The sequence below is a fragment of the Trachypithecus francoisi genome, unplaced genomic scaffold, assembly GCF_009764315.1.
Source record: "Trachypithecus francoisi isolate TF-2019V2 unplaced genomic scaffold, Tfra_2.0 Lachesis_group13, whole genome shotgun sequence".
Lineage (NCBI taxonomy): Eukaryota > Metazoa > Chordata > Mammalia > Primates > Cercopithecidae > Trachypithecus > Trachypithecus francoisi.
This window is the reverse complement of record NW_022681458.1, coordinates 122,010,070-122,037,679: the sequence shown is the minus strand read 5'-3', so window position 1 is coordinate 122,037,679 and position 27,610 is coordinate 122,010,070. Positions and strand designations below refer to the sequence as shown.

At 38.3% G+C, this 27,610-nt stretch overlaps 1 protein-coding gene across 21 annotated transcripts in view; it reads left to right on the top strand.

Annotated features, from left to right (window-relative positions):
• The window catches only part of CLASP1 (cytoplasmic linker associated protein 1), a 305,011-nt gene that overhangs the window by 213,746 nt on the left and 63,655 nt on the right, over positions 1–27,610 (top strand). For 3 of the 21 annotated variants that reach the window (XM_033231798.1, XM_033231791.1, XM_033231789.1), the window contains 7 exons: positions 2,477–2,503; positions 4,594–4,761; positions 18,899–19,002; positions 20,837–20,860; positions 22,177–22,421; positions 25,725–25,788; positions 27,539–27,607. In XM_033231798.1, coding sequence (XP_033087689.1) covers positions 2,477–2,503; positions 4,594–4,761; positions 18,899–19,002; positions 20,837–20,860; positions 22,177–22,421; positions 25,725–25,788; positions 27,539–27,607 — 701 coding nt within the window. Of the gene's footprint in view, positions 1–2,476; positions 2,504–4,593; positions 4,762–18,898; positions 19,003–20,836; positions 20,861–22,176; positions 22,422–25,724; positions 25,789–26,373; positions 26,377–27,538; positions 27,608–27,610 lie in introns of all 21 variants that reach the window. The other 18 variants (XM_033231804.1, XM_033231799.1, XM_033231792.1 and 15 more) reach the window with 10 other exon arrangements.

The window sequence follows — 27,610 nt, the reverse complement described above, 5'->3', positions numbered from 1 at the left end:
TGTTTGTTGGGTAAGCTTAAAAAATGAAACATTCCAGGCATACATTTGTCTCCTGTCCAGGTGATTTACATTTTTATATTGTTAAGCATTAAACATTAAAATGTAGTTTTTCTCCCTCCTTTGAAGCCTGTCAAATTGTAACTTAACCTGTTCTGTGACTCATTTTTGCATTGATAAGGAATCCTTCTGATGTAATTTTAGAACAGTACCTGGGCAGAAAACTATTAATGCTGTGTTCTTTCCAGTGGTAAATAAGTAAATCCATTAAAAGCTCTCCCCCTTTAATTCTGTGCTCTAACATTTGCAGCCCACACCTCTCTTCCTGCCATGTGGGCTCTTGCTTTGCCTAGCTGCTTCCATGATTGCGTCTCTGTATATGTGCAGTCAGTTGCTTTGTTAGCCTTAGCCATGAAAGCAGCCACAGCTGGAATGAATTTATTCTGGCCACTCTTCAGATCCTGCCTTGATGTCTCACTTTCCAGCCACACATAAACTTTAAGGGGCCCGCTTCCCCTCTGTGCATGTCGAGTAGAGCTGGGTAGCAGAGTGCTCCTGGGCAAGGTGAGCGTGGGAAGGAAGGCTTCCTGTCCCCAGGAGCTGCATATGGTCCCACAGCATAGCCCTCACTAGCTGACATTTGTCTGCCTCCTTTGTGACCCAAGGAACTGTCCGTCTTGTTGTAGAGAGTGCTCAGTCTGCACCAAACTTTAAGAGCTCTCTTAGTATAGCGAATGGCCTTGCTTAACACCTTCTGAATTTAAATTCTTTCCCTTTGATAACTGCAGTCCTCACGTTATATAATTTCTGCAAAGAAAGCAGAAGATCACTTATAGCGCTGCCTTTGGTGAGGCTACAGAACCTTCCTGTGGCCTAGGTTATATTGTGTAGTGTGATACACTACAAGCATGGGCTTCAGTGTCAGACAAAACTGGGTTTGCATCCTGGTTCCAGTGTGATGTTGGGTGAGTCTTTTAACCTTTGTGAGCCATTGTTTCATTGTCTGTAAATTGAGTGATAACAATTCCCACCCTCATGGGGTTTTCATGAGGATTTAATGAGCATTAGGAGCTTAGCATGTGATAGACAGTAAATGGACACAAGCTTTATAGTCATAATTGCTTCAGATCAGCAGACTCCCATCCTAGCTGAAGCTGAGCATCCTTGATCCCTGTCTACTTCAGCAGGTTTAGGAAATAAGGCTAGGAATGGATTTACATGATGAGGGATGCAGTTGAAGATAGCTTGAGTCCATTAAGACCAAGAATGCTCTCCTTACTGTAGAACTTAAACTGGGTTTTCATTCAGATCCAGGGTGCAAGTGTAGTCCAGAAGTGTCTATCTTGGGAACAACTTCTTGGCTGTGGTTATTCTGTTGAACCTAGTGATGCCTGGAGACACAAAAGGTTATTTGACTCATACATATGGGTCAAATTTTACTGCAAAGGAATTGTTGACAAAAAGTGTTCAAATCTCAGAATCTAGGTCGATATAATGAAATTAAGCCAAATAAAAAATGTCTAAGCGTGTAACTATGCAGTGTTACTTCCCTCTGTGGAGGCTGAGGGTTGAACAGTATTTTACATGTTTCATCTAATGCTGTTTATCAGCATTGGGGTCTTTGGGGTTCCCTGCCCCAGCTAGGTCAATGCTGTAGTTTTCTCTCTTATATTGTAGGTTTTAGGAATGTGTAGGTTACCTTGGCAGGTGGTGAAGATTACACTTCCTTCTCTAATAGTGGTTAGGGTGATAATACAGCTTTAATTTTTCAGTCTTATAAAAATACTGTACCTAGCCTTGGGGCTCCCCTTTTAAAACTCCTTAGTTTTACTTCACTCACCAAATTATACTCAGGAAGAGTGACCACACTAGCCAGTGATCAAGCCTATACTTTCAACTTATGCATGTAAATTAAAAGTTTAAACAATTATTTTAATAAGTGGTAAATATAAGCATATATATCACAAATGTAGATATACTAGTATTCATAGTCCTGATTTAATACTAAGTAGGCTTCATTAATATTAGATTTAGGGCCCTTAATAATTGGCATATTTTAAATATTTGAGGTTTAGGGGAAGTCAGGATAGGTGAAACTAGTTAACAGCAGTTTCAGTTAGTTGATGTTTATTGAGCACTTACTATGTGGTAAGCACTTTTGAAGATGGTAGTGATACACAGATGAGTATGTTACAATCACTTCCCTCAGGTTGCTTAAAGCTAGAAAGCAGATATGAGCCTCGCACATTGTAGGTTTAAAAGTGTTTTATGAACAGATCTGAAATAAATGCTAATGTAGAATGACAAAGATAAACATAGGTACAAAAATAGGAGGAACAAATCCTAGGAAATATAGCTGTTTTGCTAATGTATTTGTGAACAAAGAGCTTTGTGTTGTGTTGCATGCTGACTTTCTGTATTGTGTTATTGTCTTTTAATCCACTTTTTGCCTGTCCTTTGGTCTGCTCTCATAATCAAGGATCCAGATCTGCTAATCCTGCTGGTGGTAAGCCATTTCTCTTCTTGCCTTTTTTTTGTTGTTGGCATTCTCCCCGACCCCATGTTCCTTGCACAATATTAATTTCTCTCTTTATTGTAAGCTTAGTTAATCTCTCTGCATTTTTCTTTGTGTTCAAATTCTAGAGTTTGAAATGGATTTCTTTCCCCTTTATACATACTTTAATAGTTTATTAGTATGCTCAAATTTTATGGGTAAAATTAATAGGTCCTGAGACAAATTCTTCATTGGTTTTTATAATGAGTTTTCACTTCAATTTGTAGTTAAATCATTATAAACTATTAATTTTTGGGAGTATTCACCTAAGTGTTTCATTTGAGTGGTGGTTTTGATTTATATAATACTTATTTTTAAATAGTACATATTTAAAATAGACACACATATAAATTTACAGGTAAGTGTTGCTTCAAATGCTTTCTTCCTCTGGGTCATTCTATTCTAGTACATAATAAATATATCCTTTATATTTTAGAATTGTATTGCCTTCTCTACTTAGGGAGGTAATCTATCAATGCAGATGATTGCCATTTGAGTGTATTGGTGTGATGCGTAAAATTTTGTTGTTTTTTCTGAGAGAGAATTATGTCCCACAAGAAATAGTAATATATGTATCTAGCTACTTATCTATTAATAAAAATTATCAGCCATATTATTTGTTTTCAATTTCCAGTTTTATTGCATACTTCTCAGAGATTGTGGTCCATATTATTTCTACTTTTGTAGACTTTTTTTTTAAGATTTACTTTGAGGCTTAATACACGATTTTTGTTTTTAATATTCATGTGTGGAAAGGTAAAAAGAATGTGTGTTCTATTTGTTGGGATATATGTGTGTGTGTGGGAAGTGTGTGTTTTTATACATACATGTACGCACACAGACACAATTTTGACTGCTCTGTCAATTTCTGTGAGCTATATAGTTTTTCAGTAGTATTAGTCTTTCCATGAGGTCTTTCGGTAAGTGTGGCTTTTTCCATTTCTCCCTGTACTTTTATCATTTTTTAGTTTTATATTTCAAAGCTGTGTTGTTTGCAGCATAAAGGTTCGTGATTATTGTATCTTCATGGACAATTATTCTTTCATAAATATTAAATATCCTTCTTTGTCTTTTTTAAATGCTGTGTTTTATTCTATTTGTTTTTTGTTTGTGGTGTATTGTTTGACTCTTAAAAATACCAGACAGCCAAATTTCATTTTATTTTACTTTGCGTTTTCTTTTCTTTTTCTTTTTTTCTTTAAAAGAGATAGGGTCTTGCTCTGTTGCCTGGTCTGAAGTGCAGTGGTGTGCTCATGGTTCACTTCAGCCTTGACCTCCTGGGCTCAAGTGATCCTCCCACTTCAGTCTCCTGAGTAGCTGGGACTAGAGGCATGTGCCACCATGCCTGGCAAATTTTTAAAAATTGTTGGCGAAATGGGGTCTCCCTGTTGTTGCCCACACTAGTCTCAAACTCCTGGGCTCAAGTGATCCTCCTACCTTGGCCTCCCAAAGTGCTGGGACTACAGACATGAGCCACCAGCCCAGGCTTGTTTTAATCTCTTTTAAATAGATGAATTAGTCCTGCCACATTTGTTATGATTAACTAGTATGTTTGAACTTCTATCTTATTTTGTGATTTTTATTTACCAGGTTTCTGGTTATTTTATCCCCCTACTCCCTTTTATATAATTTGTCAGATTAATAGAATTTTCTTGGATCTATTTTCTGTAGCTAATGCTTAAGAAAATTGTTATAGTTCTACATCTGCTCTTCTAGCAGTGACACCTAAGATTTTTAACATAATCAGCTCTCACAGAATAAAAAAACCAGAACAAGAATAAACACCTTTGTGGTATTTGTAGATATTTACTGTGGAATAAGGAGGCTATTCTACCAGTAATTCTTCTAAGTATATTCTTTTATGATACTCAGTTGTCTTTTATGTTCCTACATTTTAAAAAATTACCACCAAATAAAAATTTATTTTTATATAAAATTCTGTATTTTTGCCAAATTAATGTGTAAAACTTGGCTTTTGAAAGTATTACAGTTCATTCCTACATTTACATGTATTATTTATTGTCATTTTGCTTCATTTTTAGCTGGCAGCCGGTCAAGTTCCCCAGGGAAATTGTTGGGAAGTGGTTATGGTGGACTTGCTGGGGGCTCCTCACGAGGCCCACCTGTGACACCATCCTCAGAAAAGCGAAGCAAGATTCCCAGGAGCCAGGGATGTAGCCGGGAAACAAGTCCAAACCGAATAGGATTAGGTAAGGATTCTCAAAGATCTTGGAATACCATTCCCAGCTTGGTCATAGTTTTGATTATAAGCTAATGATGACTATGTCTAATGTAGGAAATACAGATCTATTTCTTGAACTGAGGATGTCACTTTGCCTGGGTGTGCTTTATACAGATTTTGGCATATTGAGGTTTCAGTTAGAGAAATATGTGGGACTTAACCATTCAAATTGATGGGAAGGAATTATGTCATTCTAGGCTTTTGTATTTTGCAGTCATTGTACAAAGCATTGGAATTGGGGAAATAAGGTGTTTCCCCCACAACTAGAAGCAGTGTTGCTTTTCATTTTCCTTTTACTGATTAGTACTAAGTAGACATTAACCTATATGAATTTTTTAAAAACAACATTTAGGGTCCACATTTATTTTAATTCTGATCTTCTCTAATCTAATTGGTGAAACTTATGGTTAGAAAATATGTATAGTTACTTTTGACATAGATTTGTTTAAGCATGAAAGCTAGGAATTGATTAAAACCAATATATAATATTTATTTTTGTGTTACTTAGCTTCTTTGTAATAGTGTGTAGAATCATGTAAATTACTCTCAGTAGCTTAAATACCTTTTACTCCATTAAAATCTAATTCATACACTACCTTTTTTCATATAAAATTTAGAAGTCTTGGTGATATAATACAAAAAATCTAAATTGATACTCTATGACTTCTTTACTTCCTAAGGGTAAAATGTATTAATATAAAATCAGACTACTGTATTCTTACATTGTGTTGGCTTATCTTTCTCATTTATTCATTTATCTCATCAACAGTGTTTACTGTGATGTACCACGTACTTTGTTAGACCTGAGAATTAGAAGATACATGACATAGATTTAGATTCTGACTTCAAAAAGCTTGATATCTGTTGGGGAGAGGTGGAAATGTAAGACAATAAGACAAATACTACGACGGGGTGCTCCCCATAATCAAAACTATGACCTAAAAAAGGAGTATCTTAGACCCTTGGCCACCCCAGATTTCCTGCTAGGGGAGGCTGCCCAATGTAGGTTCTGTTTCTATGAAGTACAAGATGGGATTGGCCCAGGTGAGGAGATGAGGGAAAGGTTTCCAGAGGAGAGAGAAGCATCTGCAGAAGCAGTCAGGCAAGAGGCAGCCATATGTCATTCATTCGGCTACTGTACCAGAAGTCAGAGTGGGTGGGAGTTGGGGGCAGAGACTGGTAGAGTCCAGCTCATAGAAGTCTTTGAAGGCCACCTTAGCTACGAGAAGGCAGGAGAAGATATTTAAGAATGGATAAGGTGTGATTTGAAATCCTATTTCCAAAGCAAGTAGAAAGTATTTCATGGTTTTAGTAATTCTCTGATGCCAGCTTTTTACTGGCATTGCTTAGTGTGGTCTCTTAGCTGACAAGTTATTTGGGTGTCCATGTGGATACAACAGTAGAAAAGGGCACAGCTGGAATAGCTGAATTTTATGTCTGATGCTGTAACATATTTGTGTTTGGAAAATTTTAAATCTAGGTGTTATGTTTTAGCTGTCTTTTTCCATAGTTAATTGTTTAAGTTTATAGGATGTCTGTCTGCAATCCATGTTAGTTTTATACATTTAAAGATTCTTTTCTGTTTTGAGATTTTTTTTCTTTTTATATTATTGAAGATGCCAATTTAATCTTCTTCTGAAAACTGGGAAATAACCCAACTTCATTTATCTAACGTAATTCTAATGTGTTCCATGGTTTTTAACTAAGACGTTTGAGTTGTGTGTAGTTGAAAAGACAGTATTTTATACGTTTTTAAAACAGGTATTATGGAGCATCAGTAGGAACTTAAGAGAAGCCTGTTCCCTTCCAAAGAGTTATCTGAAACTTTATTTGAAGAAAGTTACTTCCTTGATGCTAATTATAGGGATCAGTTATGTGTGGAGCTTTGAGGTCATACATATAGTTTATATTAAGGAAGATATTTTCTATAAATTTCCACACATTGTGAGAATATATGCATATAAAGAAATATATATGAATAAAATGTATTTTCATTTTTTTCCTGTGGTATTGCTTAGAAATTCCATTTAATAGGGTGGCAGACATAATAGCATTATTCAGTAATAGATTATGTATTACTATTATCATTTAGTATATACTGGATATATGCCTATGTTTCTTAACGTTTGACTCATTGTATAGCAATTTTCAATATAATTGTTGAAAAAAAGGGGAGGAACATCTTTTAGGAATATTTTCTATAATTCCCAAACCAACAAATTCAACAGTTTTAATGATAGCTAAACTAGGTTTGGAATTTACACTGAGAATTAATTGTAGTTATCTACAAATTGTGTATGGTTCAACTATGCCTCTTTTTTTTTGAAATGATACTTCTTAACAAAATTTTCTTTTTTCATTTGTTTTAAAACTAATGCCAAGGATCTTCTTTGGCATTTAAATTTTCTTAAGCAAAACAGCCTGTAATTCCTGTTGAATATTCAAGAAGCAAAATATATCCCTGCTACTCTTTTTTCTTGGTGATTTGTTCCCTCATAAGCTGTCCGAGTAGGAAAATATATTTTTAAGTTGTTTTATTTCTGTATGTCCTAAAGATAATACTTTATAGATACAATAAAGTCACATAAATCACCAGTATCTATAGTGATTATATTTTGGAAGTTTGCCCTTGTTCTCTTCTCCCACTCATCTATGGAAAGGCTATGAAAACACATTTGATATTTTTGCAGCTCTCATTCTGTGGATGTGTATTTAAAATGTTCTTAAAGTTTTCTGGTTAAATACTTTGAAATAATTAAACATTAATAATAGTTCATTTCAACTGTGAAATGAGACTACTGTCTTAAGACCAAGGCATGAAAATGTCTAGAGCAGAGAGACGTTTCATGTCTTTAACTTCTGGTGGTTTTTTTTAATTCTCTGGTATTCTGCTTTCATGAGTCCTGGTTGGACCCTTCCTTAAGATGTAAAAGTCAACATTACCATTAAAACACTGAAGTAGGGTAGAGTGTCTATCAAGAAATGTAAACCAATCAAATGGGTATCTTATGGATTTTACGGCTTCCCAGCATTTCGTGTAAGCAGAAGACCCCAGAAGTACCTAGGAATATTGCTTTTTTAGGAAGTTCACAGTGCAGGTATGTTTTCCTTGTCTCTCCCTCTTATGCCTTCTCCTCTGTAACATATTTTCACATAGACCATGTAGTTTGGAACTTAAAGAGACAAATTATTTTGGTGGTTTTTTTTTCTTTTAGTTTTGATCACCTAATTAATTCATTTGTAAAAAATCATTTATATACTTATTTTAGGCCAAATGCAGTGACTCATGCCTGTAATTCCAGCACTTTGGGAGGCTGAGATGGGTGAATCCCTTGAGATCAGGAGTTGAGACCAATCTGACCACCATGGCAAAACCCCATCTCTACTAAAAGTAGAAAAATTAGCTGGGTGTGCTGGTACGTGCCTGTAATCCCAGCTACTTAGGAGGCTGAGACAGGAGAATCACTTAAACCTGGATGGCGGAGATTGCAGTGAGCCAAGATTGTGCCACCAAATTCCAGCCTGGTCAACAGAAGGAGACTGTCTCAAAAATAAAATATAGGCCAGGCTCAAAAATAAAAAATAGGCAGGGCGCAGTGTCTCACGCCTGTAATCCTAACACTTTGGGAGACTGAGGCGGGTGGATTGCCTGAGTTCAGGAGTTTGAGACCAGCCTGGGCAACATGGTGAAACCCCGTCTCTACTAAACTACAAAAAATTAGCCGGGCCTGGTGGCGTGCACCTGTAATCTCAGCTACTCGGTAGGCTGAGACAAGAGAACCACTTGAACCCGGGGGCGGAGGTTGCAGTGAGTCGAGATCATGCCATTGCAGTCTAGCTCAGGTGGCAGAGCGAGACTCCATCTCAAAAAAAGAAAGAAAGAAATGAAATAAATAAATATACTTATTTTAAATCCTTCTTTTATTTTAGTCTTTCAAAGTAGTAGTATAAGTGAGTTTGTATTTCTCTTGTCTTTTAAATTATTTAACATTTGAACCATTGATGTCACCACTAGATTTACTTTGAAGAGTAAATGATGCCAGAGCTCTTGAAGTTTAGGGTAACTATGGCCATATTTTCACAAAATCATAAACAGACAGAGTTATTTTTCTTTATATTGCTACTACCCATATGTTAAAGGAGAAAATCAGCTCAAATGGGTGAATGAACTGTCTCTGGGTGAAATACGGGGGGTAAGGGTAAACCTTGTTAAGAAATTTATGCATATGGTTATTTCAGAGCATATCTGTTTACTACTGTCGATGCTTTTTATTGTCTTCACAAAACAGACTCAGACCAAAAAGAGAGATTTTTTCCCCGTTGTTCTAGCATGTATATGAATTTAAGGAAGGAGATGGGGCTGGGAAAAATTCAGAAATAATCGGGCAAGAACTATTAAGAAAATGCTCAACTAAGCACGAACTTGTTTAAACAACTATCAAGACTTTTTATAGCTTTTTTATTATTTGTGTTGGAGTGGGCAGTGGAATACGACAAAATTTTCACGTGTGCTTTTCAGCAAGAGACTTGGAAATACTTATGTATGCACATTATCTCACAGTACCCTTCTCATTTAAAATGAGGAGACGTGTTCTTTTTCCTTGTTTTCCTAATGGGAGGCTTGAGACCCAAAGAGGCCAAGTGGCTGGGCCAGTGAGATGGCGTGGAACTGGAATGGTCATTTTTTGGCTCAGATTTGGCACTGGTTCTCTAAGGATGAGTGGTATTGCTGTGTACATTCTAGGAAAGTTTTCCATATTGGTAGAGCCAGTACATGCTCCCTAGTTTTTTAAGCATTTAATTTGGCATCTCCTTTTGTCATCATTGTAGGAGCTGTTTAGAATGTCATCAAGAATTGCTGATTAAATAGTCACTACTACTTTGAGTAAAAATTCAGTGCTTTCACATCACTCTGGCAAAATTAAGGAGAGCTTAAGAATTTCTGGTGAACCCCCAAATAAAGCCCTTTATGTCTAGATTGTTGAGATGATGTTCCTGTGCTTGACTTCTTTTTTTTCCCCAACCAGTACTAAGCATTTGGATTTCACTTCAATGCCTTCGGAGTCTAGTTCCACTCTAGCACTGAGCAGCTGAGCACAATAGAAAGTTGGCTTTGGTTTTCCCTTTCATATTCTTTTTTTTTAATCACGGAGTGTTATGATTCTGGTTTATAAGACATTCTTGTTATACTTTGGCTGTATAACAAATCTTTGCTCTTAAATAATAGGCAATGTTTGTTGCAGTATAGAAACATACTTGTTTTTGTATCAGTGATGCAAGTATTTTCTAAAATCTCTTTACATTTTTTCCAGTCCATCCTCTCAAGATGGAAGCATATATTGTCCCCATCAGCTATTACATTAGGCAGTCCACGTACATGTATTCAATATCTAAGGTGGTTTTGGAGTATTTTGCCAGTAATATATCTCCATTTTCTCAGAGGGAGAAACAAGGGTATTTTCTGAGCGTCACAGCCCAGTTTTTATGAGACCCTGGGGTATCCATGCAGTTCTGTCTTGTAGTCTCCGTGTTTTATAACATGAGAATTGATTCACTGTATCTGTAGATAATCAGAAAGTTATTTGCTGTTCTCAGGTCAGTGGAGGGATCTTTCCCCCAAGTACTGAGAGTATTGGTCTACTTGCTGTAGACGCAGTGTGGAAGACTGGGTCAGTGGTGGTGCTTGGTAGAGCACAGGCAGATCTTTTTGGATTCTCATAGAAAAAGCAGGGATAAAATGTTGGGATCAGTAAAGGAAAGGATAACAGTCCCCACGTTTTCTACCTGCTGGTTTCGAGAACTGGATATGTGTGAAGCATCTGCACACTTACTTGGAGTGGGTAGGCTGTCTGGTTATGTCAACCCTTATGGCTTCTCTTGGTGAAGATGGCCAGCCTGGGAGCAGTGAGCCCTCTTCCTTTTCATTAGGTAAGTTCATGGACTTCAGTGACCGACATGGTTATTCTGTTTGTTAATCCAAATTAAATTACCTTTCTAAGAAACAAGTGCATATGAATACAGCTTTGGTTTTTTGTCCTCTTGTTGAGAAGTTTGCTAAACTCATAAAAACTGATCGTTTCTAAAAGGCCTTTGATCTTGTATTTTCTGATGCCAGTTTGTTGTTCGGAAAGATTTCTTTTCACTTCTTACGTTTAGGTGTAATTTCACCTTCATACTGAAATTCACAGCTTTCTGAGGCATTGAGCATAATCACATTTTACCCAAACCCTCCCCTGTTGGCATGTCAGTCAGTGAGACCTCAGCATGGATAGGTGGCTCAGTCATCAGAACTCCCCAGCGTGAACAATGTTGTAATTACATTAACCAAATGTGACTGACATTTTGTGAGTTTTTCTGTCTTCATTAAACTTGTTCACCTTCTCTGAAACCCTTCATGCTGCACGCTAGCACGGAGCAGCCGTATCCCTCGACCCAGCATGAGTCAGGGGTGCAGCCGCGATACCAGCCGTGAGAGCAGCCGAGATACAAGCCCTGCTCGGGGCTTTCCTCCACTTGGTGAGTACACGTAGGCGCTGGCTGAGGAGCAAAGAGTTCCTTACCCTGCTTGTCCAAGACACTGCTAGGTGGAATGACCTGCTTTTCCTCCTCTACTGTCCTTGTGATCCTTTCTTCTTTCTTTCCTCTTCCTTAGTTACCCCGTTGTCCCCCTCTGCATGCTTGAATTTTGGCAACTTCGAATTTTTATATATTAGAGGAAAAAAACACCACTTCACTCTGTACTGTTATCATTGATGACCACTTGCTCTCAGGCAAGCCCATCTGTGTTGTAATTTCTAACCTAAGGCAAGACTCAGCCGAAGTTAGTTGCTGCTTAAAAATAAAGTTAATCCAAAGTTTATTCTGAGTCATTGACTTTTTACAATTTATCTTTAATTCTACTGCAGATCAGTCTGTATGTAATTTAATTCAAAGAAGGAACAAAAGTACAATTGCAATAATGTTGAGAAAAGTAAATGAGTTTTCTTTTTAGTGTTAATAGTCCTGCCTTCTCTAAAATGGACACATAATAAACCCTTTTTAGTTAGTATAAACTGTTGATCCCCAAAAGACATCTGTCAGCACATACTTTTGTGGAAAGGAATATTCTGTATTCTTCAATAATTATTTTTGGCTGCTTGCCATGTTAAGTGCTGTACAGATGTCCATTTTCCTCTTGATAAGCATAAACGTAGAAATCATTTTGTAATAATTAGACCTAGACCTGAAATTATATGGATCTTTGGACTCCAGCAGTCTGTTCATTTTAACTATGTATTTATATAACTGGTCTTTTGAAAACTATACATGTCACTACGAAAGAGGGATGTTAAAAGCGTAAGGTCTTAATATTTGCCTCTACCGAGCTCGTTCTAAAAGTGTTATTCACTTCTTCTGATCTTTTTTCCCTAATCAGTATCGATAATCAAAATCTAGATAACATTTCTTTATGACCCATTGTCCTTAATGAGATTCTGAAAAAGAACAGGTAACCACATGCCAAAGCCCTGCTAGACGGTCCCCATGGTTTAGCGAGGCAATACCTGTTGTGAGATGTTCCACCTTGTTAGCATGGGCCTGAGTGGGGCAGCTTACCTATTGCATGTCACCTATTCCACAGCAGTCTGAAGCATTACAGCAGAATTCTCAATAATCAGAGGTGGCAATGATGATTTTTTTTTTTTTTTTCTGAATGAACTGGTGATTTTTCCTTTTAAATTAAGGCTGTATATCTTTGCATCCTTGCTCACTATTTGACCTTCTGAACAACCTATTTATGAGTGAACAATTCAGTCCTTTATTCGTTATTTTGTCTCTTAGAAGCAATTCAGTGTTTTCCTTTCAAATATGTACTGTTATTTTTGATACTGTCCGTGGAAGCATCCTTTGGTATCTGGCACGTGGAGCAGGCGAGGTGTGCTGAATTCTTGAGATCCCAATTGAACTCTGAGTGGTTGAGTGAATCTTGTCTGTTTTGTGCATTGTTTGATTAAGTGGATCTGCTTAGCTGTCTTGGTGACAACCCAGAATGCTGAAATGTGTAATTGCCACTACCAAGGCAGAAGGTGTGGGTCCTCACAAACTCTAGCATCAGCACATGTCTTCTGTTGTGGTCAGGGCAGTAGTTAAGTTCTTCGAGCTAAATTTTTGTATCATGCCTTTCCCCTCCTTAGGTTAAACCTAACCCTAAAACTTATGTCCAGCAAGAACAACAGCATTGCTCATGTGTACGCACACCAGTTGGAGCAGTCAGCAAGCATAATGCTGTGTGGTCCCTGTTCATCCTCTGGGACAGGTATCATCATCATCAGAGTCTTAGGGAGAATAAGCCACTTTCTCAGGATCACGCAGCTAAATGGTGGAGCCAGGGTTTGAATTCAGATTTGACTTCAAGCCTGCCTCATTTGGAAGTAGTTTGGATAATTCAGTGTTTTTCGTCTGTTCCTTGAAAATATATTAAATGCTTGTTCTGGGGCTTCTTGATGGGAGGGTGATTAGAAGATGTTTCTGAATCATTTATTTCCAGGCTTGGGGTTAGGACCTGGGAACTCAAAGATACATCGCAGAAGGTTGTTGTCCTCAGGGGAGCTTACTACACATCCTCTGAAGGTTCCTTCTTTAGCTCATTAATTTTAATAATCTCTTCCCACCCCTTTTGGAAATTAGTGAGATCGTGTGTCAGTGCTTCTTTGAATCCACTTATATAGCCAACTCTTTAACAACAATGAAAAAAGAGTAAAAGTACTTACATTCTAGTGAATATATATTTTTAAGTTTGCATTTTTATTGTTTTGGACCATTTTGATGGTACGAATGTATATGGTTATGGTGAGAATTTTTGATTAAGGGAAATAAGGGCTCTGGGGCTGCTGTAAATTAGGCTTTCACATAAGTGAGTCTGCCTTGGATTCCAGTGTTGGGTGTTAACTTGTGAATGTGACAGAGGACTCATGGCATGACAGATTTTTTTAGAATATTCTGTTGAAACTGAACCAAAGGACCACTTGGTAAGGAACCTGCGTATCAGGTACTGCTTAAAAACTATTTCAGTCTGAACTATCAAGATAGTGATGTGCTTGTACAAAAATGTATAGTTTGCTTCGGTCTTAACACAAGATATTTTACCAACTTCCTTTTTTAGGGAAAGTGTTAATTTTATAATATTCTTTGCCAATTTAGTTTTAATTTTTGTGAATCTTGAGAAAGGGATATTTTCCTTTTTTTGCCAACTGGTAAAAATTGCCAGGTAATCTTTGTTATTTAATACCACATGTGCCATAGGGATGCACATTTTATAAAGTAACGTGGACCTTAAAAATTATATTAAAGAATTTGAGGTATTGGTATTTTATGACTGAATGTGAGAGCGTTAACATGTACAGAATAGTAGTATGGATAAAATGTAGCACTGCTCAGTATTATTTTGTTAAACCTATAAATTTTCTGTAGTATAATCACTGTGAATTTTTCAGAGTAATGAATGGAAGCATATTATCTTTTGTTTTTTCCTGAGGTTAAGGAAAAGCCGTATGTTGCATGGAACTGTAGTCAATAAGTTAATGTTTTGAACCGAGTCTTTATTTCATAATTATTTCTAAAAGTTATTTTCTCTCCACATGAGGACAGAATTTAGCATGTATTTCCTCAGGTTGATGAAGTAATATGCTCATTAAGAATATTTGTTAATAAAATGGTACTATAATGTCAGATCGTAAATTGGAGGTTGCTCTTAACTGTTACTGCCACCACCACCACCACCAATGCTACTAACCATTGTTTAAGTGCTTTATAGCTTCTTTTAATCCTCTCAGTAACTCCCAAGAGGTAGGTACCATTAACCATTATTTAGCACCATTTTACAGATAAGATACTGAGACACAGATAGATTTAGTACTTTGCCCAAGGTCAGTCCTATGGCTCGTTGTGATCCAACCAGGGTTTACAGCTGCATTACTGAGCTGGTACTCACGACCGGTGTACTGTAACTGCTTCTCCAGGGAAAATCATTAAACTTAATACAACCAAATTCCAACAATTACACAAGTACTAATAATTAGGATATGGTTGGGCGTGGTGGCTCACGCCTGTAATCCCAGCACTTTGGAAGGCTGAGGTGGGCAGATTGCTTGAGCCCAGGAGTTCGAGACCAGCCGGGCAACATAGGGAGACCTCGTCTCTACAAAAAAAAAAAAAAAAAACACACAGCCGGGTGTGCTGGCACATCCCTGTAGTCCCTGCTACTTGGGAGGCTGAGGCAGGCGGATCTGCTTGATCCTGAGCCATGATTGCGCCACTGCACATCAACCTGGGCAACAGAGTGAGACCTTGTCTGAAAATAATAGTAATAATAATAATTAGGATATTCATGCAACAGAACAACAAACATTTTGACTGGGGAAAATGGAATTCCAACTGTTGAATCCCCTTCCTGTGATTTCATTTTATTTCCGTTGAAGTAACATTATGAACTTCTATGCTTGTTTTTGGTGCATGGTTGCATATGCATCACGTACTGATAAAACATCTCGTGAGCTGAGTTAACAATCCGTCTTACTGCCGTTCCACTCTGGGATGTAGACGGTGCTCTGTGACTCCTGCTGTTCTTCATGTTGCATATTTCCATACTGGCTGATAGAGGCTTCATGGCGTGAATATAACCCTGGAGTCCGAGTTGGTTGATGCATAGTTTGGAGCACCTTTAAGAGTGCCTTTGTTGTGCCTGTGTGTTTAATAGCTGTGCAAGAGCCAGCTGGCCACTGTGGAGTTTGGGGACTGGCACTTGCTGTCCATTCATATCCAGCACCATTTCTTCTCATGAGAAAACACGGCCTTGTTGGTAGCAGTCCCTGCATTTCCTTTGGACTGTGGCGTTTTCTGTCTCTGGTACTTCTGTGTTAATCCTGTGGGTGTTGCCATTCCTTTTACCTGCAGCCTCTCGACGTCATTCCAGGTCCACTAGTGCTCTCTCCACTGCTGAATCTGTTGGGCAGTCAGGTGAACAAGTGCTAACTGCATGACTTGGCTTCTTCATATGTTCTAGTTTCACACCCATGTTAACATTTGTTTTCATCTGTGTCGGCTAGCACTTGGCATGTATGCACCTCATATTTTTTTCCCCAATGTGCTTTAATTTTTTTAAGTTATTGAATGTTTATAGTTCTGTTAATAGGCTGTAGATGCTTTATAGCCTGTTTGACAACATCATTTCTCCAGTATTCATATTTACGTTAAAACAAAACAAAAAACAGGGAAGTAATTCCCTTCCTGCCACTCTGTCCCCAGGAAAATAACCAAAATTAGGTATTATTTAGATTTCCTCTGGGGCAAGGGGGCATGGATATCACCCAACAGATTCCCTTCCAAAGTCTTTACTCCGAATAAACTGCCAAATATTAATGCTAGTTATTAATGTCATGTTCACATTTTTTAAGGTACCATTTAGTTAACAATGTTGCAAATTATAGCATACATAATTTCATATGTATGAAAATAAGTGTATTGTTCTCAAAGTTTTATGGAAAAACAAGATCAGGATTCAGGTAATCAAGTCAGGCCAGAGGTATCCTTTGCAGCCCGCAAACCCCAAACCTGCTCTCTCAGTTTAACAATACTCAACATCCACTGGTTAGCCACAGTGGCAAAAAGTAAGCATACAGTAATATATCAGTTTGTTAGATTTCATGCTAACAGTCCCTAATGACTACAGTTTTCTCAATTGAGTAAGGTAGAATCTATGAATTTGCAGACCATTGATGGTGACAATTGTTACCAATTCACTGAGTCCGGTATTTTCTCTTTTTTTCCTCTAAATGAAGCCCCCTATACTTTGTTTGTTTTTGTTTTTTGGTTTTTGGGTTTTGAAACAGGGTCTCACTTGTTGCCCAGGCTTGGAGTGTAGTAGCATGATCTCGGGTCACTGCAACCTCTGCTACCTGGGCCCAAGCGGTCCTCCCACCTCACTCCCCAAGTAGCTGGGACTACAGGTGCGTGCCACCACACCCAGCTAGTTTCTGTTGTTTTTGTAGAGACGGGATTTCACCGTGTTGCCCAGGCTGGTCTAAAAAACTCCTGGGCTCAAGCGATTTACCCACCTTGGCCTCCCAAAGTGCTGGGATTAACAGGCAAAGCCACCATGCCCTGCCTTCTGTATATTCTGATTATGTACATTTCCCTGAAGATTAGGGGCCAGACTGAGAGCACAGTCATATGTGTTCATCTCTTGGAAAAATTGAACTTTTAATAGTATCAGAGCCTTGAGAATATGGAACAGATTTTGCTCTGGTGAAAACACAAAGCTTATAGTTTTGCTTAGATCTGGATAAACATTTCCCCTTAAGATTTGAAATTCCAATTGTCTATGATATATATCAAATGATCTGTAGTCACTGTGTATGGCAAAGCTGGATGCATCTTGGAAGCACAGAATAATTGCATTGTTCTTATAGTTTTAATTTTGTGTCTTAAAAAATCTGTATTCTCCCTGGAGCAAGAATTGCTGGCATGAGATTTTTTTTTTTTTTTTAATTTTGTTAGACTTCGTTTTATTTAAGTTTATGCTGGGTAATTTTTTAATGGCTTATAATTGAATTACTTTCATTCTGTTACTCATAAATCTACTATCTACCCTTTTTTAATGAAAAAAACTTGAATAAGGATCGTCTATAAAACTATATGTGCACAGTAAATCTCACATTTACACTTGTTTCATATTTCAACTGATATAGATAAATGTAACTTCTAATGGCCTTTTTTAGTTTATATGGCACATTACCTTTTAAACATAATGGCTAAGATGACAGTTGGAATGACCAGCAAATGCATTAAAAAAGGGGATAGTATAACATACAGTTTTTGTTTCTTTTGAAAAATTCATGACTGTATAACTATTGGTTAGCAGTGTTTAAATTTTTCTCCCTTTCTATGGTGGTGGAAGGTATAATGTTTTGAAATTGACATTTTTAAAAAGCTAAATAACAATTCACTTTTTAAGTTCACCAGTTTTGTAGGCACTGTCTTGTTACATATATAAAATTTTAAATACATTGTTTTATAGGAAAGATCAATTCATGTAAAATTAGCTTCCCTTTTATTCTAGATGCTTCTAGAATGTGGCTAACATAGAGATTTTCCTTGTCCAAACAATGTCTTATTTGTTAACACAGAGAAAATATTTTATCTTAACATTTTTCTTCCAAAGGTTTTTATATGTTAGACTTTTAAATAAGAAATTTTTTACTGCTAGATACTGTATAACACACTTAATGAAGATACGACTTACACTGCCTTTCTCCTAGTATAGTTTTAATCTCCAGCACTTCCTAAGGCAGGTTGGTCAGCTGATTTAATGGGACTTTAAAAAGTGAGTTTTCATTTCCATGATCACAAATAAACTTAAAATCGTTGTTTGAACTACTAAATTTGTTTTAAATTCTTTGGATTCTTTCTGTTATTTTGTTTATCTGCATAAAGATTACCATTCTAAATTATTTGAGGAACCCAAGTAAAACTTATATTATCTAAATTTTTAATGTTCATCAGTGAAAGTGCAAGATTTTGGTGATTATTAATTTTAATAAATTGATTTTTAAGTAATTTTTGTTGACACAGGCATCATGACGAACAAATATCTAAAATGAGCTTAGCAATAAACAGTAGTGACACTAATAAAAATTTGCGCAGAAATCAATTTGTTTCAAATTTTAATTTTTTACCACACATTGCGTTAGAACTCTTATGAAACCATGAAGCTTCCTAATTAGTTTGACCAAACATCAAGGCCACTTGCCTCTACAGGGAAAGCTAAATAGATTAAAAGACTCAATTCATAGCCCAGCCCCTATAAGTTCCCCCTTCCCTCTCATATTTCAGAAACTTTTCAATAATAAAATATTATGTTTGAATAATTTCGAGTGACAGTGCTTTGTGGCACAATAGCATTAAATGTGAACAGCTTAACCTCTACCACTGGGAAAGTCAAGTGTAGTTAAAATTGGCTAGAGATTTTTCAGTGCTTCTGTCTACTTGGTGGGAAGAGGCAGTAGTCCTTGCAAGGAATTGAGATAATTTCAATTAAAGTGACACATCTTTTGCTTTTGTTTTTTAAATAGATCGATTTGGGCTTGGCCAGCCAGGAAGAATACCTGGTTCTGTGAATGCCATGAGAGTTCTGAGCACAAGTACAGATCTTGAAGCTGCTGTTGCCGATGCTTTGGTAAGAGGCACAGTATGTATGTAAACAGAGTCTCTTTGAAATACTCATCTGCATTTCTCTCTGTCTTAACAGGAAATTGCCCCCAAATCAGGTTATTAAATCATCTTTGACACTCTTTAAAATTGTGTAACCGTTGGGTAAATTTATATTGTTATTGTTTGCTCCTTAAACTTTTATCTCTGCACACATATAAGTGAAAATGGACTTTACAGAAAATATTAGCGTCAGGTATTTCTTATTGGTGCTCTTCAGTATCGAGGAGCTTTTGATGACACTGGACTTCTCAGATGTCACTGGGCTTCTTTTTTCTTTTTAACCATGTTTTTTTTTTTTTTTTTTTTTCCACTGGCACTTCCTTTTTTCCATTCTGTTGCTTCTATTGCTTTACAGACTTTGATGGCATAACCTAGACATTTTATTATAATAATAGGTAATAGAGTTTGAGGTTTGAAAATCTTGCATTTATTCTATTATCTTGTCCATTTGATTTTATGTTGTTTTTCCTAAATCTTTGAGGATGTGAAGCAATGGTGGAGTATGTTTTTGCATCATTATAGTGTAATATCTGAAAACCATAAATGATCATGGATCCTTTAATTTTTTTGGTTATACCAAAAAGTTCCTTGGTAGAATCAGCTTGTGGTCCAATTGCTTTTTAAAGACGGGTTTTAGCTAGTCACACAGTCTCTTGCATATTCCGGTTTATGTGCTCAGCATTTGAAATGATGTTCTTTAGAACTGTCTGATCACTGGCCTTGCTCTTGCTGTTTTAAGATTTATTCTCTTGTAAAGGAAAAAAGTATGTAATATCCTGCCTTCAGATTCTTAAGTTTTTAATCCAGCCATGTTTTGTCAGATCACCATTTTACAGTTTATGGCTATGGTGATTCCAGTTTTCATTCCTTCTTGTCTTGCCCTCATTTATTCCTGCTCAGTCAGGTTCTTTGACAAGTATCTGTGAGCAAGCAGTTTGCTGCTCTCATAATGCTTTTCCTGTAGGCAAGCTGCCTGGCCATGTGTATTCCTCAACCTTATGTATAGAAAGACTTTTTTCTGGCGGGTGCTAGAGTTCGGGGTAACTGCTCTAACTATGGCTTTAAGAGTCAAGAGCTGGAACAGAATTCTCTGAAACTGTTGGTCCTTCCAAGTTGCAGCATTTAGAATCTGTATCTTATTCGTTCAGAGACCCTGGGAAGTGGAGGTCAAAGGGGTGGGAAATGATGGATGTGAAGCCCTTAGCTGAGACTTCCACTTAAGTCAGGGGAATTTCTTAGTTCTTTAAAGAACTGCATAAGGGACTGTGTGCAAAGTTCTAGGAGGCGGAATAGGACTTGAGAGTTTGAGCTTTGGCTTAATTTGACTTGAGCTTTTCTCTGAGCTCTAGCTCCCATTAGATTCATACTGCCCTTGTTACTTTTTGTCCAAACTGCTTAGTCTCTCCAAGTGACCTGCTTCTGAAGAGAAAACACAGAAATGGTACAGAATCTTTGCCTCACTGAATAGACACCATGGTGCCAGACAGAATGTCTCAGAGGAATAGATAGAATTAATGGTGACCTTAGAGATTTGCCTCACTGGTATGGGGAAAGTTTTAGCGAAGAATTACAGCAAGTTACCGGAAGGTCTTCTGAGACGTGGAGGAGGGTTAGGAAATGCCATTTTGAAAGCATTCTTTATTATTATTCGCTTGATATGAAACGCTTGCTAACCTGTACTTTTGGTTTGCTCAGATATGTTTTGCTGTACACTTTTGTTGCAAGAACAGTCCCTACATATGCTTCTGACATAATTCTCTATGCTTTTTCCCCATCCTTCAATATTTTCCCGCCTACAGCTGTTAGGAGACTCCAGGAGCAAGGTACCAGTGCTTTAACTTTTGTTTTACAACTTTATTTCTTCTGTTGCAAGTATATTTCTTTCAGAAGCTAGTGAAAACCAAAAAATATAGTATAAAAATTCTGATCTGAAAAATGATTTTGTTGAATCATAACAGTGATTCACCATCATTGTTGTCTTTATTCATGGTGGAGTCAGTCACCTTTCATGTACATCTGTTTTAGTATTTATTTTGAATGTCAAGCTCTGCTCCTTCGCCTAGTAGTGTTTCATTTTATTAACTCAATTTGTGCCTCTTTTTACGTCGTCATGATTTCATGAATGGATTTATCAACATTTTTCTTATTTTAGGAATCTGGTTTTTGTGTGACCATGTAATTTATTATGCAAACAAAAATGCTTGTGAGATTAAAAGGGAGATGCTATTCATAATTATGACGATAGGCTTAAGGCAGAACAGTCCTGAGCAAGTTGGATTAATAATAATTTGCCATATTATTAGAGAAGTGTATTTGTATGGTTTAAGCCAATAGCTATTTGTTTTGCTTCTATCAATTTTATATAGTTGCTGCTATATCATATTTATGGGTATAGCAGTTTTGTATTCAGGGTCAGAGAAATGAATAAAGTGGGTATTATAGTCTACTTTCAGAGAAGCCTATTGGTGTTTCAAAACCCTAAGTCTTTAATAAAAGTGGCCAGGAGTTAGAAACCAGCCTGGGCAACAGAGGGAGATGACTTAGGAATCCTTTTACGTGGGCTACTTCTGCCACTGACATTTCAAATTCTGACTTTTTCAGGAAACATAAATATTCACAAAAGTTTATCCATAGACCGTGCTCGAGATATATTGCTTTTGCCTGCAGAGGGGCTGTTGGCTGCACGTATTTGCATTGTGCCGGGTGCCCAGCTGAAATATTTAACATATAATTTCATTTAATCCTCACAACAAGCCTGTGTGATAGGTATAATTATTGTTGTCTTCAAGACGGGGAAACTGAAGCAAAAGGCCCAGGAGGCTTTCAGAAGTCATGCAGCCCAGTCAGTGTTGGCACCAGGATTGTAATCTGTCTGTCTTCCCGTAAAGTCCACACACTGTACTAGAGGCCGTACTCTTTCCCCTCTACTACAGAGTGCTTTGCTTATTAGTTCTTTTACCTAATGGAAAACTGCTTTTCTGTTTGTATTTCCGTAATCTATAAGCACAGGAAAAGTGTGTGTGTGCATATGTCTTTCTACACTTAACTCTTTGTTGTAGAGTTTGTTTGGTATGACTCACGGTCATTTCACCTTTCTGTTTCTTTCTCAATCACTGCCATCCCTCATTGGGCCTGTCAGAAGAAGCCTGTGAGGAGGAGATATGAGCCGTATGGGATGTATTCTGATGATGATGCCAACAGTGATGCCTCAAGTGTTTGCTCTGAGCGCTCCTATGGCTCCAGGAATGGTGGCATTCCCCATTATCTGCGGCAGACTGAAGATGTAGCAGAAGTTCTCAACCACTGTGCTAGTTCAAACTGGTCAGAAAGGAAAGAAGGGCTTCTGGGCCTGCAGAACTTACTGAAGAGCCAAAGAACACTGAGGTGAGGACCACAGCAAGAATATGAGCTAAGTTTGAATCCCCTGTTGGACTCTTCAGGGGCCTAAAGGGTTTTCCTATAATTAATGGAGTCTTCAAGAGGTCCGCTTGCAGGAACAGGCACTACAGGTACCAAGATGACTAAGAGACAGTCCCTGCCATCCAGAGACTTTGAAATATCTGGCAAATACCCTTTTTTTCCTTTCACTTTTTTTTTTTTTTTTTTTTTTTTGAGATGGAATCTCGCTCTGTTGCCCAGACTGGAGTGCAGTGGCACGATCTTGGCTCACTGCAACCTCTGCCTCCTGGGTTCAAGCGATTCTTCTCCCTCAGCCTCCTGAGTAGCCGTGCCACCACGCCTGGCAAATTTTTGTATTTGTAGTAGAGACAGGGTTTCACCATAGTGGCCAGGCTGGTCTCGAACTCCTGACCTCGTAATCTGCCTGCCTTTACCTCCCGAAGTGCTGGGAATACTGCTGTGAGCCACCATGCCCAGCCCATCTGGCAAATATTCTGTAACTTATTAGGCTGGTAAAAGATTTAGGGTGGACACAGTGGCTCATACCTGTAATCCCAGCACTTTGAGAGGCCAGGGCAGGAGGAGCACTTGAGTCCAGGAGTTTGAGACCAGCCTGGGCAACAAAGGGAGACCCCATCTCTACAAAAAAGTTAAAACGTTAGCCAGATGTGGTGACATGCATCTGTAATCCCAGATACTTCGGAGGCTGAGGCAGGAGGATCACGTGAGCCCAGAGTTGGAGATTGCAGTGCATTATGATTACAGCAGTGTGCTCCAGCCTGGGTGGCAGAGCAAAACCCTGTCTCAAAAAAAAAGACCCCATGTTTGGTTCCCGTCTGTTTCATATTTGTCCAGTAGATGTTATTTGAGAAATGTCTGTGTATAGTATGCAATTCAGGTTTAAAATAAATAAATAAAACAACTCTGCAGGTTAATATGGTTCATTATACTTTAGGGTCCTAGATGGGATGTTATCAGTCTTAGTTTGGAAAATTTTGATGCGCATGTGCATATATGTAGCTTATAAATGTACATAGTGAGGAGATAACAAAATGGAGCACTCTAGTAACAGCATTGTCTTTTAAATGGGTTGTTTTTACTTTTTTCTTTGTTTCTGTTTTATAAATTTTCTAAAGTAAGCATGTATTATACATACCAAAAATGTATGTGGTTATACCATATTTTGTCAAATCTAAGACACCGTACACACACCCTTATTTTTAGCCCTTTAATAAATGTCACGCGTATTAAACCGTGACAGCACAAAAATGTCATTGATTATAAGATGTGACTCAATTACAGAGATGTGAAAATTAGAGAAAGGAGATGTGAATGGGAACTAAGAAATGGGCAACTTAGAATACATGAAATGCAGTCTACTTTATCCTTTGGATAGTTTTTGTAAGATAAGTTAATGGTCATAGATGGGCATCCCTCTTGGGTTCTGTAATGCTAAGTGAGCACTGGCTGGTAAGTTGCCCAGCTCTCACTGTGGCTCTTCAGGCTGTCTGACTCCACTCTCCTATACTCATACCTGCCCCCCATTATTCATCTGTTCATGAAGGCGATATAGGAAGTTTTGTCATGTGCCCTCTGAAACACAGGCATCCTGTGACACTGTGGTCACCTGTCAGAAACAGAAGATGATTTGTCACGATTGTTCCTCAAGAATCTGTTTAATCGGCCGGGCGCGGTGGCTCAAGCCTGTAATCCCAGCACTTTGGGAGGCCGAGACGGGCGGATCACGAGGTCAGGAGATCGAGACCATCCTGGCTAACATGGTGAAACCCCGTCTCTACTAAAAAATACAAAAAACTAGCCGGGCGACATGGCGGGCGCCTGTAGTCCCAGCTGCTTGGGAGGCTGAGGCAGGAGAATGGCGTAAACCCAGGAGGCGGAGCTTGCAGTGAGCTGAGACCCGGCCACTGCACTCCAGCCTGGGCGGCAGAGCGAGACTCCGTCTCAAAAAAAAAAAAAAAAAAAAAAGAATCTGTTTAATCCTGGTGGTCCCACTTTGTAGGTTCTTAGTGTTCACCAAGTACCTATTGAATAATTTCTCGGAATCTGTTGATTGGCGTTGGTCTAATCTAGGTTACATCATTAACAATATTGAAGGGTCCTTGAACCAACTGTCTCATCCACATAAGAGGGCATTAATCAGGGATGATTTGTGGAAGAGAGGACCCTTCTATCAAACTTTAACCATGGGACTTGGTGGTTGTCAAGGATCAGAAAAGACAAAGGGCACCAGTGTGAAATGAATGTTTGCTTTGTCCTAGGTACAGTAGAAGTTACAATGTGTTATCTTTTTTCATCCTCTCAGCAGCCACGTGACATGGTCGTTATCCTGTTTGACCAATAAGGAAAAACCAGGCTTAAAGATAGCAGAGTACTTATTTATTTTATTTATTTATTTTTGAGACTGAGTTTCGCTCTTGTTGCCCAGGCTGAAGTGCAGTGGCGTGATCTTGGCTCACTGCAATCTGTGCCTCCTGGGTTCAAGCGATTCTCCTGCCTCAGCCTCCTGAGTAGCTGGGATTACAGGCACTCGCCACCATGCCCAACTGATTTTTGTATTTTTAGTAGAGATGGGGTTTCACCATGGTGGCCAGGCTGGTCTTGAATTCCACCTAAGGTGATCCACCTGCCTTGGCCTCCCAAAGTGCTGGGATTGCAGGTGTGAGCCACTGTGCCCGGCCCAGAGTACCTTATTTACAGCAGAACTGAGATTAAAATCCAGGTCTGTCTGACCCTGAAACACATGCTGTTTTGTTTTTTGCCTTTTTTGTTTTGTACCTCTCATTACAATGCAGGATAGACATGCTTTTTAAACTTTATTCCATTGCTTTTCAATCATGGCATGTGGAAGACACAGCTGGGATAAAATAAAAAAGATTTTGGTGCATGGCTTTGTCACTTCCAGATGTGTCCCCTTGAGTAAATCACTCAGTCTTAGTTTCCTCATCTTAAAATGAGAACCGATCTCTGGTTTTGTATTCCTATTTGATTTAGCTATAAATAAGAGTTTGTGAAAAAAACCTTGTTATGTAGATATAAATTATGTAAAGCTTATGTAGTTGACTGATCAAACAAATTACCCAGGTGTGGTAGTGTGCACCTCCCAGCTACTCGGGAGGCTGAGGTGGGAGGATCGCTTGAGCATGGGAGATCAAGGCTGTAGTGAGCTATGATCGCACCACTGCACTCCAGCCTGGGTGATAGAGTGAGACCCTGTCTCAAAAATAATAAAAGTAGTAAATTCATTGAATTCTGTTTTATTTCTTCTAGTCGAGTTGAACTGAAAAGGTTGTGTGAGATCTTCACCCGGATGTTTGCTGACCCTCATAGCAAGGTAGGTCTGGAAGTCATGCCTGCCCTATCTTTCCCCCTGCATGTCTGTGTGCTCTGTGTGATATACTATCCAAGAAAGAGAGAATTCCCAATAGTGCAGTTCCGACCTTACCAGTTTCAGCACTAGTGTATGTTACATCTTTTAAAAACAGAATTCTTGAAAACTTAAATGTGCATAAAATTTCAAGTTAAATAAGTGTGCTTCAAGTAAGAGTTATCAGGGAGAGAATCAGATGGTCTTTCTTACATTCAGCAAATATTTCTGTATGTCTCCTGTTAGCCAAACAGTGAGGTAGGTGCTAGGGTATAAGATTGTATTATAATATCATGCATTTTTTAATGTTATAGTATATAGTGAAGAAAATAAGTATATAATTATTTTTGTATCCCATGTAGAACATGTCTGTATAGGACAAGATAGAAAAAATGAAAGTATTTAATGGATTTATTGAAAAACCAGGTTATTTCTTAAAATAGGATTTTGCTGTTCCCAAGAACTTGCTGAATTGGTGATCACTTAGCTGGTGCCTACACCTCCTGAGGGCTGTAGGGAACACTAAGCCTGAGGAATGCTTTTTTTGAGGAGAGAGTCCCAGCTGAGGGGGAGACGCCCATGAGTATGGGACAGAACACTTTCCAGGGGTGGTGGAAAAGGGGTGAGAGAAGAACTCTTTACAGAAATTTACTTGGGGTCTAGATTTTAAATGCCATTGCTGAGGAGGAGGCCCTTAGAGACTATTAAATGCTTTTAGAGGAAGAAAGTAGAGGGCAGGATGAAGATTTAGGGAAAGGGGTAAAGGACAAAAGTAAGGTGTGGAAATGGATAGAACCTTAAATGAGCAGAAGCAAATCTTTAATGCTGACATGCAGAATCAACTAGTTTTCCCAGTAAAGATGGCCTCCTCCAAGTCTTCCTGGAAGAAAGAAACCTGTGACAGCCAGAAAGCCCAGCCAGTTAGTCATCATCATCTTTCTTTTCCTATCCTTGCTTCCTCATGGGAATTGTCCTTGAAATATCAAACATCCATCCACCCATTCATTCACCCAGTCATTTAACATTTACTGAGTAACTGCTCTGGGGCAGGGATATAGAAAAGAAGATACGGCCCCAGCCTTTTGAGGTGCTCATGAGCGTAAAAGGGATTGAATGCAAGGATTCTCCTCCCCTCTCCCCACAACAGCTCTCCTCACTCAGTATCATTCTTGAAGCATGTCTTAAACTTTCTGCTATGACCCTCACAGCAAAGTCAACATTAACAATATTAATAAAAATCCACTGGGCACGGTGGCTTACACCTGTAATCCCAGCACTTTGGGAGGCCGAGGCGGGTGGATCACTTGAGGTCAAGAGTTCGAGACCAGCCTGGCCAACATGGCAAAACCCTGTCTCTACTAAAAATATAAAAATTAGCTGGATATGGTGGCATGTGCCTGTAATCCCAATTATTTGGGGGGCAATCACTTGAACCTGGGAGGCGGAGGTTACAGTGAGCTGAGACCGCACCACTGCACTCCAGCCTGAACAACGGTGAGATTCTGTCTCAATAAAAATTCAGGAAAGACTGAGCTTAAGCCTTTAAAGGCCACGTAGGTATCCAAAGATAAAATGTATCAAGATTTTTCTCTAAGGTAGTGTTAAAAGCAGTAAGATTTAACGCATAAGCATAATTAAGATTCTTAAGATTTATAACATCAGCACTATTTTAGATGGTTTAGAACATTGATAAATTTCTGTTACCTGTCACCCCTAGATTGCTGATTCAGAAGCAGAATGTGAGGATAAAGAAGGAAATTTGTTTCCATCAGAAGTCTCTTGTACAGTG